Source organism: Triplophysa dalaica, chromosome 7 (assembly GCF_015846415.1).
Source record: "Triplophysa dalaica isolate WHDGS20190420 chromosome 7, ASM1584641v1, whole genome shotgun sequence".
NCBI classification, from domain to species: domain Eukaryota; kingdom Metazoa; phylum Chordata; class Actinopteri; order Cypriniformes; family Nemacheilidae; genus Triplophysa; species Triplophysa dalaica.
In genome coordinates this window covers 22,924,801-22,937,381 of record NC_079548.1, presented here as the reverse complement: position 1 = coordinate 22,937,381, position 12,581 = coordinate 22,924,801, and the positions used below count along the sequence as shown (strand labels likewise).

Here is a 12,581-nt window from a genome sequence, read left to right as displayed (position 1 = left end):
AAAATCATTTTCCTCAAATTGTTTGAGTAATCTCAACTCATTAGGGTTTACACATAACTCTAATTAAAGGCTTTCAACTGTCTTGCTTCTTGTAGTTCAATACTAGTACTTGCACAATATTAACTGCTGGTGATTTGTACATGCATGCAAGTCTATTATGCAGTTCACTATTTGATGCAAGATTATAAGCAACCATAAAAATGTGCTGAAGGTCATCTTTTACAGTCTCATTTTATTTTTATTGTAAGATTTGACAAAATGGAAAATTCTCTAAACAAAATTATTATTAATTATTAATATAATTATAACTGAAAGATAAAAAAATGAATTTAAATATATATTAACTTTTCAACCAAAATAAATTAACATTAACATCATCCTCTGAAAACAATGAAAACAGCAGATTTTTTTACTTAGCTGCACATATATTATTATGAATATCTTGCTAAACGTTTCCCTGCACTGATTAAATGGTGATTAAATGTAAGCTAACCCTAGTCTGTAGCTAGATAGCTTATTTCACTATGGACATTAAGCCAACAGGTTAATACCACTCACAGACTATAGCCTAGCCACATTTCTTGGTGAAAAACTGGGTTTCAGTTTGACACCCTTTCCTTCGTTCTCTCTCTTTTCTCTCTTTCCCTTTTCAAAAACCAGATTTTGATTTAACGTTACTAGGCAACATTGTGGTCACTGTGATTCTGGCGCATCTACTGACTTCAACTAAACACCGTCGCTGAGAGCGTTAAGGCAGGACCAAACCATTTTATGCAGATATACGGGATTGGTCGGTCAATATGGATGTTTACTTTTTGGTCAATGGGGATTTTCAACTTTTACTGGCAAAAACAAAGAGATCTTTAATTTTATTATTATATAAATATATATACTGAATGATGATGGTTTAATAGTTATATCCTATTTTTGGGGCCCCTGTCAGTCATGGGCCCTTGGAATTGTCCTAACTTTTCCCCCCTATATGGCGTCCGTGGTGTCAGAGGAGAACTGGTTCCCCCGGCTGGGCCTGGGTTCTCCCAACGTTTTTTTCTCCACTGGAGTTTCAGGTTCCTTGTCACTGTTTGCACACTGGCTTCACTTTACCCCACATAGGAATTGATAGTCTGCATAATATTTTACCTGTGTTTCTCTTCTTTTCTCTTCTGTCTCTATCTGTGTGTGTGATTGTGTGTGTGTGTTTGGTGTGGATTAGTGTGTGTGTCAATGCGTGTATGATATTTAAAGTATTGCTTAAAGTTAACATGTTTTCATGAACAGCTGCTTTGTAACAATGAACATTTTAAAAAGCGCAATATAAACAAAAGTTTTTGAGGAGAAGCTCACCGTTCTCAATTGTGCATTTATGTTACATTACAAACCCACAATAAGTTCTGAATTTGTCATCCCGCAACCAACCATCCCCCTTTTGAGGGGCATATGAATAACATTCATTTCATATTTATATCACACAAACTCACGAAACATACATCATATAAAAACGCACTCTCAAAAATATCTATTTCACCATTCTAACAGAGTAACCTACCAGAATAATTGTCAAATATAGAGGGTTTTCTGTTAAATGAGACCCTTTTTATCACTTTGCTCTAATGTGTGTTGGCATGGCACTCTTTTAAACTCAGGTGTGCATAATTCTGTGAAAAATGCATAATATGCGCCAGGGCTGTAGAGAATAAAATGGTTGAACTGTATTATCTAAAAATGCGGTTGTATATTAACTAGCGAAGGTATAAATCTAGCACATTGGGAAAATAAACTCAACACAGATTTCAATATCAAGCTGAAGGACTGAGACTAAGTGCCATTCATCACTTCATTCAGAGCACTTCACTTCTAGTTTAACTCGTTCAGTAGACTCCTCCTCCACTGTTGCATGTCAAGACATACATAGTATCAGGTCTGTGCTTCATGAAACCAGCGAGTGTGAACACCTGTAAACTATACAGCAGGTACCACCCTACGAGATGTCAAACGCACAACAAAGGCAAGAAGGGCAGTACCTGCACAAAGACATGTCTGCAGATCTCCCCGTGGAGGACCTTTCCTGTCCCGTGTGCTGTGAAATCTTCAAGGATCCCGTCCTTTTGCCATGCAGCCACAGTTTCTGCAAGAACTGCTTGGAGCGTTTTTGGGAAAGCGGCGTTTCTTGCAGCTGCCCCATCTGCAGGAGGAGAGCATCCAAAAAGAGCCCCCTCTCCAACCTGGCCCTTAAAAACCTGTGTGAGGCTTTTCTGCACGGGAAAGGCCAGACCCATGCATCTGGATCCAACAGCTTGTGCTGGAGGCATGGGGAAAAACTGAAGCTTTTCTGTTGGACAGATCAGGAGCCCATCTGCGTGGTGTGCCAAACCTCGAGAATGCACAAAGGTCACGACTGCTCCCCCACAGAAGAGGCGGCCGCGGACTGCAAGGTAGAATTTGACAGAGTCACATTATGTTGTTGAATCTGTTACATTGTGTCGCAATCAATGCTCAGAGCTGTTCTCAGGCCATGAAAAGATTGCAGCGCCGAGGCATAAGAATGCTGTTTATCAAGTCTGCTTTGGCATTATCTCATGCTGTTCAGCCAAAAGATCATGGCTGCTTTTAAACAACACCTTCTGCTTTCTCCGTCTTCAGACTACTGTGGTACATGTGTTTCGTTGTATTCTGGATGGATAAATTAAGTTGATCCAAGATTTCAAATAAGTTTTTTAAAAGGCACCGGTATGGTTGTATTCGAATGGAGTGCTGGAAAAAGTTCACATTGAGTCAAACACAATTGTGAAGCAAAAATTCTTCTGAATTTAAAGGGACAGTTCACACAAAGAGGAAGATTCTGTCATCATTTGCTCACGCTCCAGTTGTTACGAATTTAATTTGTACAAATATCTTACTGTTCAACTAAATAAGAATATTAATGCGGATTTGAAAAACTTGAAGTGAGTAAATGATGACAGAATTTTCAATTTTGGGTAATCTATTCCTTTTTAGAGTCTTTTAACCATTAAACTAAGAGTGGCATTCTATGGTATCGTTTTTAAAAGGGAATTTATGTTGTTAATATCATCCAAAAACTGTAAATATGTTTTAGTTAATGTTGTATAGTAAATATTATCGGTAGGATGCTTTGTTGGTACTCAGTGTTGAATGTGTGAGATGGTTATAACTGAGAGGGGTTTTTCACCTGTAGGATAAACTCTCTGCTGCCATGAAAGCCCTGCAACAGAAGATGGAGTTTTTCAGTAAAGCGGGACGTTGCTCAGCCTTGACTTTAGAGCACATTAGGGTAAATATTAACATTTAACACTTCACAGCTTTTTTCAAGAAGATCAAAGTGTTTTATTTTTGATTGTCTATTGTCATTCTTAGAATCAGGCCAAGCGACTTGAGAGACAAATGAAGGATGAGTTTCGCAAGCTTCACCAGTTTCTTTATGAGGAGGAAGAGCTCAGATTATCAGCCTTGAGGGAGGGAGAGGAGAGGAGGGTCGAGGCACTGAAGAACATGGACAATGATATTTCAAGAAGACTCTCATCTCTTACAGACATGATCAGAACTATGGAGCAAAACATACATACTGAAGAGTTCACATTGTTGCAGGTGAGAATATTGTGATGGAATTAATTAATTTATTCATCCATTCATCCATTCATCATCAATTCATTAATTCATTCATTCATTCATTCATTCATTGTTGTTTTGCAGAACTTCAAAGCCACCATACAGGGGTATGTAAATCTGTGACACTTTCTTTTACTTTCTCCACCATTTCCGTTTTTTTTATTTATATCTAACTCATTTATTTAATAAAACTCTATATGTTTTTACAGAACATGGAGTACAATGCAGGATCCAGAAGGCATGTCTGGATCTTTGCTGGATGAGTCCAAGTTTCTCGGGAACCTAAAATATAATGTCTGGGTGAAGATGCAAACAGTTGCACCATACAGTAAGTTCCTCTTTAACATGCAAATGATCATTGATGAAATATGACATGCAAAAAAATATAAATAAATAAATGACACATTTTTTTGACTGATCTCATTCTATAAACAGCGTTCAGATATATTTTGTATGTTAAGGGACTGCTTGTATCTATCTAGTAATCACGTTTCCATAATAATTCCTTCTTCATTCTCTCCTTCCCGTCACAGGTCCTGTTATTCTGGACCCAAACACAGCACACCCGTGTCTGACGCTCTCTGAGGATCTCACCAGTCTCCAGTACAGCACCCCTATCCAAGGTCTCCCCAATAACCCTGAACGTTTCCACATCAGTGCGGAGGTGCTGGGCTGCAGTGCCTTCACCTCAGAGAACCACAGCTGGGAGACTGAGGTTGGGGAAAATGAGGACTGGATCTTGGGGCTGGCCAGTGAGCGTGTGAAGAGAGACAAAGAAGTGTGTGCAAGACCGGAGAATGGCTTCTGGACCATCTGTCTACGTGATGGGCAGTACAGGGCTATGACATCACCCCCGACGGCTCTCACACTGGAGAAAAAACTGCAGAGGGTCCGAGTCCAGCTGAACCAAGAGAGAGGAGAAGTTATCTTCTCCAACCCAGCTTGTGAAGAGATTTTATACACTTTCAAGCACGCTTTTACAGAAAAACTCCTACCGTACTTTTACACGCAGAGTAAACATCCTTTAAGAATCTTAGCTAAGCCTGTGTTGGCATCTGTTACTGACGAAGCTTTGCATTCTTAAATGTAGTTTACTAATCTTTTGACGGACATCAATTCTGTTTCTTTCCAATCTGTGAGATTTATTGTGAAGATAATCTGGGGAAAATGATAACAAAATTACATTTAGGACAAGCACCTTTATCAACATTTAATAGCATATGTTTTCAAAATCTTGTTCATGGTTGGCGATGTTCAAAACGATTCAATTTATTACAAATTTAGGGAGTAGCGCCAATCATATGCCAACAAGGTTTACAGTTTCATGTTTGAGAAAAAAGAACTATATATAAAACTATATATGAAGAAGCAAAAAATACTTGTATATGACAGATTGATCTCAAGAGATCAGATTATAAATTTAATTACGCTGCTGATAAAAAGAAACCCAAAAGAAACCATCACAGAAATGAATGGTTTCCATTAAAAAACAAAAACTAATATTCTCTTCTAAAACTGAATAAATATTGACAAACTATATAACACAGGAAAGCTCTCGGACTCTAGTTTTAAAATATAATGAAAGTCAGATTGTTTTATTTTGATATAATGTTGACCTTGACCATTAGGCGATCCATTTGTTATGAGTGTTACATATATAAAACACTAATATCCTATTCAAAACAAACAAACAAAACAATATTGATTAACTGTATATTGTAGGAAAACACTAAAAATGTAGTTTCACATTTCTTTGCCGCTTTGCAATAGATCAAAGACAGTGATTTGTTTGGTTTGTGATGTTGACCTTGATCATCAGGTTATAAATATGAGTGTTACATATTCAAAACACATATTTTCTTTTCTAATAAAGAAAAAAGTGCTGGGCATCAGTCAAACAACCTTTACCCACCAAAGCCAATGCACTAACCACTGGACCACTGGACCTACTGCAAGCATCAAACTATTTTTTTTTGACCATATGTTCATTAATGCATACGTTTCAAAGGGGTAGAATTCTGGCAATATGGCCAAAGTGATCATGCCCCAATATTACCACCATCAAATATTATCCTGTCATTTCTAACATGTGATGTGTGTCCCCCTGAAATTTTTACCTGTCTATGCCATTATAAGTAACTGCTTCATGAGACACATTGTTGCTTGTGTGAACGCCACCAAATAATTATCAATTATCTGTATGTGTGCATTTATGCATAAGTTTGAAGAGAGTAGAATCATGGCAAGCGGGCAAAGCATATTCTACCCCAATATTACCCCCTTGACATATTATGCTGTCATGTGTAACACGTAGTCTGTGTGGGCCTGAAATATAACACTTTCTATGATTTTATGAATGACTGCTTCCTAACACAAACACTGTTGCATGCATTAAACTATTTGTTTATGACTATATATCCATCCATGCATAAGTAAGAAGGGGTAGAATCGTGGCAATCAGGCAAACCAGATGCTGCCTTCAGTATTACCCCCGTCTGGAAAAGTTATTTCAAACATTTAATCACACACAATTCAGATTAAAATATTTTTAAAATAATTTGAAATGTTTCAATCAGGTTTTTCCAAACTTTTGACCGGTACTGTAGATTGAAAGTTCTGATTGTAAAAAGATTGTTTGAGAACCGTTTTGCTGCTTTTCTTTTTGAAGCGTTTTGAAGAGTTTTTTGTCTCGGTCCCAGATTTTCATAGATGTACCTGGCATCAAAATTAAAAAGAGAAGTTTAAAATGCTATATACTGTAAAGGTGTGGTCAAACCCCTTGCAGTATCTGAAAAATGTACAAAATTTAAGAAACATCAGAAAAGTAATTTTTTTTTAATTATTACTGTTATTTCAATTAACAGACCTTTACCTAAAGTTTTAAACACAGAATTATACCTACATTTATAAAATTAAGTCAATTCAAGACTTAATACTGCCTACCTGTGCTCTGATTCTTAATACTGTACGATGTTGTCACTCGAACAATCAGTGACATTTTTTGTTTTGTAATAGTTGTTGAACAAACTGTTGTCTGATGGATTTTTCTGAAGACCTATGGCAATTTTAATGGTGTAAATCCTTCATAATCATTGTTTTTTCTGCGTCTTCTGCATTATTGACACTTGTAACACCTGTGTGAAGGGCATCAAAGCCTGAGAAGACTGGCACTTGTGATCTCTCTCTCTTCTGACAAGCTGCTGTGAAAATTATGTTTCTTATGTATTTCTTTACTTGAACCACTGTTTAAAGCTGTTGTCAATGCTGTAAAGTACTAATTCAACAGGCATCCGCATTGTATTTTTGACTCGTCGCACTGATAAGAACCGCTGCATAGAAATCTCTGTTTGTCATATACAGCTGTTCTCTTGATGTTTAAGTATACTTTATTTATTTATCTAACGTGTGAAAAATTATTTCCACATTGTTTGTCTTTAATATAGTTGTCTTTCTACAAGTCCCCACAAGGTTAATAAATCCCCCATAAGAGTCATTTACAGAGCGCTGTTTACTGTGCACTTCATAAAACATGTTCTTTAATTTGAAAGCAGCTGGTAAATAAAAAAGTGTTGGAGGACTAGGTGTAAAGAGAAAGATATATTAATTCATTTAAGTGTTTATTCAAGTGATTTTCTTTGGCGGTCATTAGGTGGAACTTGGGGAACAACTATTTTTATTAAAGGTGGTACTTGATCTGAAAGTTTGGGAACCACTTGTATAGAAGATGCTGAAACTAAAGCACATTGTCATAAAATAACAGACATCAGTTTCACTCACCGCATGCGGTTCATCTCCGGCATCTTTTAGCGCTGGGACGGCTCCATATATCAGTTTCAAACGATCTCCAAATCCAGCGTCATCATTTATATAACATTCATCACCCAAATGCAGTGAACAAACAAAAGCCTAAACTTTATGAACGTATACTCTCTCTCTCTCCTGCTTACAAGTGAAAGTGACGTTTGCACATGCTCCTTCTCCTGCTCTCCATGCTGCCACGTGGGTGTGCCGTTTTATTTTTCGATTGTCCAAAAGGGACTAAGAAAAATTGTTACAAAACAGTTTTATATGTTCAAAAAAAACTTTCGAAACCTGTAGGATAGCTGGGGGAGTGTATTTAGCACAGAAATACTACGTCATAGGCCCAAAAAAACCCCAGATCTAAGCATGTCCATAAACACATGGACTGATACACAACCTTTGAGTAATTCACTGTTGTCACACTGAGATATTCTGTGTGATGTTATACAGTTTATTAAGGTTTTATTCACAGTATAAATGTTCTCAGCTTTGCATACATTTTACAATAAAATGTCTTGCAATATTTACAGTAAGCAGATCTTCCATTTCCATATCAATATGAACATTTCCATACCACCAATAAACTGACAGAAGTTACAGCTGGGATTTAAATGCTTTTAACTTGAAAGCAAAAATTATGGCATTTATGCAATTATGCAATACTTGGCAATGCCAACATGCTTCAAAATGTATTTCTTTTTTTGTTCTAGAAGAAAGTCACATACAGATTTTGAATGACATGAGGATGAAAAAATGACTAAATGTAAATGAATAAATGTAAATGAATAAATGATGAATGACCTATCAGTTTTGGATGAACTATCCCTTTAAAATGCTTTGTTGGAATAAAATAATCCTACAGCTCATCCAGCAGAGGGAGACAAACACCCTTCAAACATCATCATTGCTTGTCTTCATTCACTGGAGAAACACTGAATTCAGCACAGCTGAGATGTCTAGATTATGGGTGGAGTGAATGAATTCCTCCTGTCCATCCTCTGGCTATTCTGTGTCCAGACTGGATTTCCTGTGTCTGGAAAAAGTGCCTCGCCACCTACAGCTGTGAAACACTTTACTGTCCCTATAAATACATGACACTATGTTATCTCCTATAATATTTCAAAAGATCTCTTATAGATGATGCCTGGTAAATAAAAGTCTCTTATATGAACCGTACTGTACTATAGGATCATCGCTTTAATTCATGATCTAGATAACCTTAAAGAACCTTACTGTAGTCTCTTCATCCACTCTTTTGTATTTTATGTTCTCCCAAAACACTAATTGGCATCGAATGCCATCACAGAAATTCACCAAACACCTGACAGCATACCGCACGCAGTGAAAGGTTGTTTCAAGTAATAGCCTATTATCATTTTTTTGCAGAATATTGCACAAATTTGTCAAAACATGCTACATAATCAGTCTTTGCAGTATTTGAAATTCTTTGAAATTACCATAAATATTTTGTAAAAATGATACATTATTTTCGATAACTGACAAATGAATAAAGAGGAACACTTATGAGTATCATTGACATTGTACTGCAATAGTAGCTCACTTCTACACAGCTACCTTACCAAAAGCAGACAAATTAATATTAAATAATCAATATCTTGCTATCTCGAGAGTAAAATATTTATTTGATTTATATTTATCATATCACTATTGCTTTTTACTCCACACTGCATGGGGCCATTTTAGACCCACATATACAGCAAATGTAACACCTGGTCACTTTTATAGGCCTATTGAACATGTGTTTAGTTGATATAGACTTAATGATTAATTAAAAGGCATATGAACTAGATTTAAGCTAGTTTACTGAAACTAAACCCTCAACACCATTTGTAAACAAACATGTTAAAGAGTGGCCATACGTGTAAGTGGCATGTTAAAAGCATCATGTCAGCGTGAGCTCTGGTATATATCGGGTGTGTCTAACTGTGGAAACCTCACTCAATAAATGCTCTATAAATGGCAAGTGTTGTGGTGACCCAGCACAGCATTCGCAGAAACACACCCTTGGACTCCCTCCACGCTTCTTTACAAGCCTGTCCCATTCCTCACAACAGCTGGGCTCCTCGTGTACGCAGGAGTGTGCTGTTACTTTATTTAGATTTCATTTGTAAACTCCCTGCAGACCAGAGGACCCAGCAGAGCCGGGCGGCAACCACAGTTACAGAGACCATTAAATCAGAACTGCATGTTTGTTAGCTTTGAGGTTCTCTACTGTATATGTAAGTATGTTCATAGACGTTGACAAATTTATACATTTCTCATTTTTAGCCAATAAAACGTTTTTTTTTTCAATTGATTTATTAAAGACCGTTTTATTTATTGTTTCTTATGCCTCTCTCGAGAGGAAGGGAAAAAATTAAATGCATTTGTACCAAAGTAGATAACAAAAAAGATGTTGAATCTTTAAACTCTCTGCTTTTTTAAAAAGAGTCCCAACTTCCGTTCTTAACAGTAAATACAAGAAAAAGTGAAAAAAAGCCATTTCATAAGGTCTTTTTGCTAGATTGTCTGGACCATATTATAAATATTATGATGAGTGATGTCTTTGAAAGGGAATCAGAATAGTATAACACTTATAAAAGTACACAAAAATAAATATGACAAATCAAATGCATTGTTTAACTCCACCTGTAACACTGATGATACTATATAACACTGTTTCTCTGGCACGGAGAGTGATTACATATTTCGCTTTATGATTGACATCAGGTGCAAAATTGAATTTAACTCGACAAGTTAGGAAAAAGTAACTTGTGGGTAGCAGAAAAAGTGACACTTTAGTAAAATACAAAAAATATGTTCATGCCTAAAAAGACTAATGTACTTCACTTAAACTATTTACACTTGCATTTGAATGTGAGAAATATAAAAAAACATACAAAGTAGTAAAATGTCTGTTTAACTCTCTCAGTGTGAGCTGTATGGATGCTGAAATAACCCAGTCTGGACCACAACTATTTCCCACTAAACCAGAACCACAAGCACTGAAATAACAGATACTACATGAAAATAAAACACTGGTAAACAAGTGCTTTCAAATGTCTGCTAAACCTTTTCATATAAGAAAAAGACAGTGGTGAAGAATTACGTACTAAAAAAGTATCAACAAGCAATTCTTTTTGTTTTAGATGCTGGTACACATCCTAAAGTTCTATTTAAAGGTGGCAGATGGAAAGATTGTCAACAGCACCAACAAAATCAACAACACAAACAGTATAACAATAATTAATGGATCCATTCTGGATCACTTTTTCTTTGGTTTCAGCAAAAACGTGCATGGATATATTTGGCAGATGCGTTCTTCCAAAGCGACTTGCATTGCATTCAAGGTAAACGTTATATCAGTACACGTAATCCCTGGGAATTTAACCCATGACCCCTTAGAGTTGCAAGCATCATGCTCCACTCCTTCCAGTACTTGAGAGATGAATGAATGCATGAATCTGTAAGGAAAGATCAGCCCAATGATAAAGTCCTGTGCTCAAAAGTGCAGATGAACGTCGAGATGAGTGTTTGTGTCTCAACATCTGGTGATGCAGGTCCTGGCACTGCTCCTGGATTCAGTTTTCGCCACCAGTAGATGGAGCAGATCGCCCGACCTCCGGATGAGATCTCTTCCGCTGAGAGGAAGAGTCGGACCACAATATTAGAAACAAGAACCTTAGACATCTGGTGTTAAAATCATTTTTTCTTCTCAAACAAACATTCTGGGTGAAATATAATTGAACCATTACTGGATATTCATCCTAATCTAATGTGTATGTCTTGGGAGTTAACATGCAGGTTTCTAAACATTGTATAATAATTTATCTGAAGGAATCTATATCTAGGCATTATATAACATGTGAAACATTAAAATAAATATGAAAATTTACATTAAAGGCACAGTTTGTAACATTCGCCGCTAGAGGGCGCACATTCAAAACAGATATGTTAAAAACAACAAGGGCGTGCTTGATAACGCTGTGAAGGAGCGTGGAATAATGGGAACTGTTGTCTTCAACTCCACCACCAATATTCAGACATGAATGAGAAATCACGTCTATAAAAATGATGTAAAGTAATAAAGTTTTATAAATGTTGCGTTTGATGAGATGACGTGATTTTATTTCATTATAATGAATTAGACGTAATTCATCAAATGAATGTATTACTATTTAGTCAGATGATCTAAAAACGATCAGTGCTTGTTCGATAAATATAAACATAATACTCGTGCTAAATTAAGAGAAAAACAATAATAACAATAAGACTAACCTTGTTGATCGCTATATATAATAATCATACGTTTCTGTCAGTAAAGGCATCTTAACAATTGCTCGCCTGTCTAGTAAAACACATGCAAGATCAGCGTCTCTGTCTAATAAAAATGTCTTAGTTAACAAAACCAGCAGCAAATAGTAAAGAATGGTTATGCTCAATAACGACTGCGCATAACAAGATAGTTGCTTGATAGACGCTACAAGCTAATACTTTTAAATTTGTACAAGAGACTGTTGTCATGGTTTTTACAGCAGTAAAAGCAGAAACCGAGGGTAATGCAAGAGACTGTTATTAGGAGATGCAAGGTCTGGAAAAAGCGTAACGACGAATCACGTAAGGGACCTCAGCCAATCACATTACAGTCTCCTTTCCTGTATTCTACTGAAGGTTGCAGGCTTTGACGCCATTGACAGGCGACTGCCAGACACAGCCCCTGTCTCACTGTTTGAAAGGCCAATTTTCTCACGATTTACAAATAGATATTGTAAGTACTCAACTGAACAAAATGTGTAATGCTGGCCTATTGGTTTTTGAAAATTTTACTGCAAAAAAGTTCCAACTGCACATTTAAAACAATTATAAAACATTACATTGTGATATAAAAGGCAACAAAAACCTTTAAAAGGTAAGTGTGGACCTTGGCCCGAAAAGTGGTCACCTGTGATAGTCCATGCCCACCAGGCTGATGTCATTCACAGCGAGGATGCGGTCGCCCACTCTCAGTCTCTGGTTAAGTGCAGCCGGTGAATCTGGCACTACTGACTTCACATAGATGCCACTCATTCTCAATGGAGTTTTCTGCTCAGAAAAGACAAAAAGATCAGAAATGACAGGCCAGTGATACACATCCACAGGAAATGAAATGTAAATGT

The 12,581-nt window shown here is 36.7% G+C and overlaps 2 protein-coding genes across 2 annotated transcripts in view; one reads left to right on the top strand and one right to left on the bottom strand.

Annotated features, from left to right (window-relative positions):
- The first annotated feature begins 391 nt into the window (after window positions 1-391).
- Window positions 392-5,977, top strand: LOC130425494 (zinc-binding protein A33). The gene is made up of 6 exons (XM_056751680.1): window positions 392-2,432; window positions 3,194-3,289; window positions 3,373-3,603; window positions 3,709-3,731; window positions 3,834-3,952; window positions 4,158-5,977. Exons 1-6 carry the CDS (start codon window positions 1,986-1,988, stop codon window positions 4,706-4,708), a joined length of 1,467 nt encoding a protein of 488 aa, XP_056607658.1. The 5' UTR covers window positions 392-1,985; the 3' UTR covers window positions 4,709-5,977.
- A 3,761-nt stretch (window positions 5,978-9,738) lies between these two features.
- Window positions 9,739-12,581, bottom strand: part of radil2a (Ras association and DIL domains 2a) — a 29,803-nt gene continuing 26,960 nt past the window's right edge. Inside the window, exons 15-16 of the mRNA XM_056753022.1 lie at window positions 12,368-12,507; window positions 9,739-11,066 (exon numbers count right to left, since the gene is read on the bottom strand). Of these exons, the coding sequence (XP_056609000.1) occupies window positions 10,967-11,066; window positions 12,368-12,507 (240 nt within the window). The 3' untranslated portion in view covers window positions 9,739-10,966. The remainder of the gene's footprint in view (window positions 11,067-12,367; window positions 12,508-12,581) is intronic.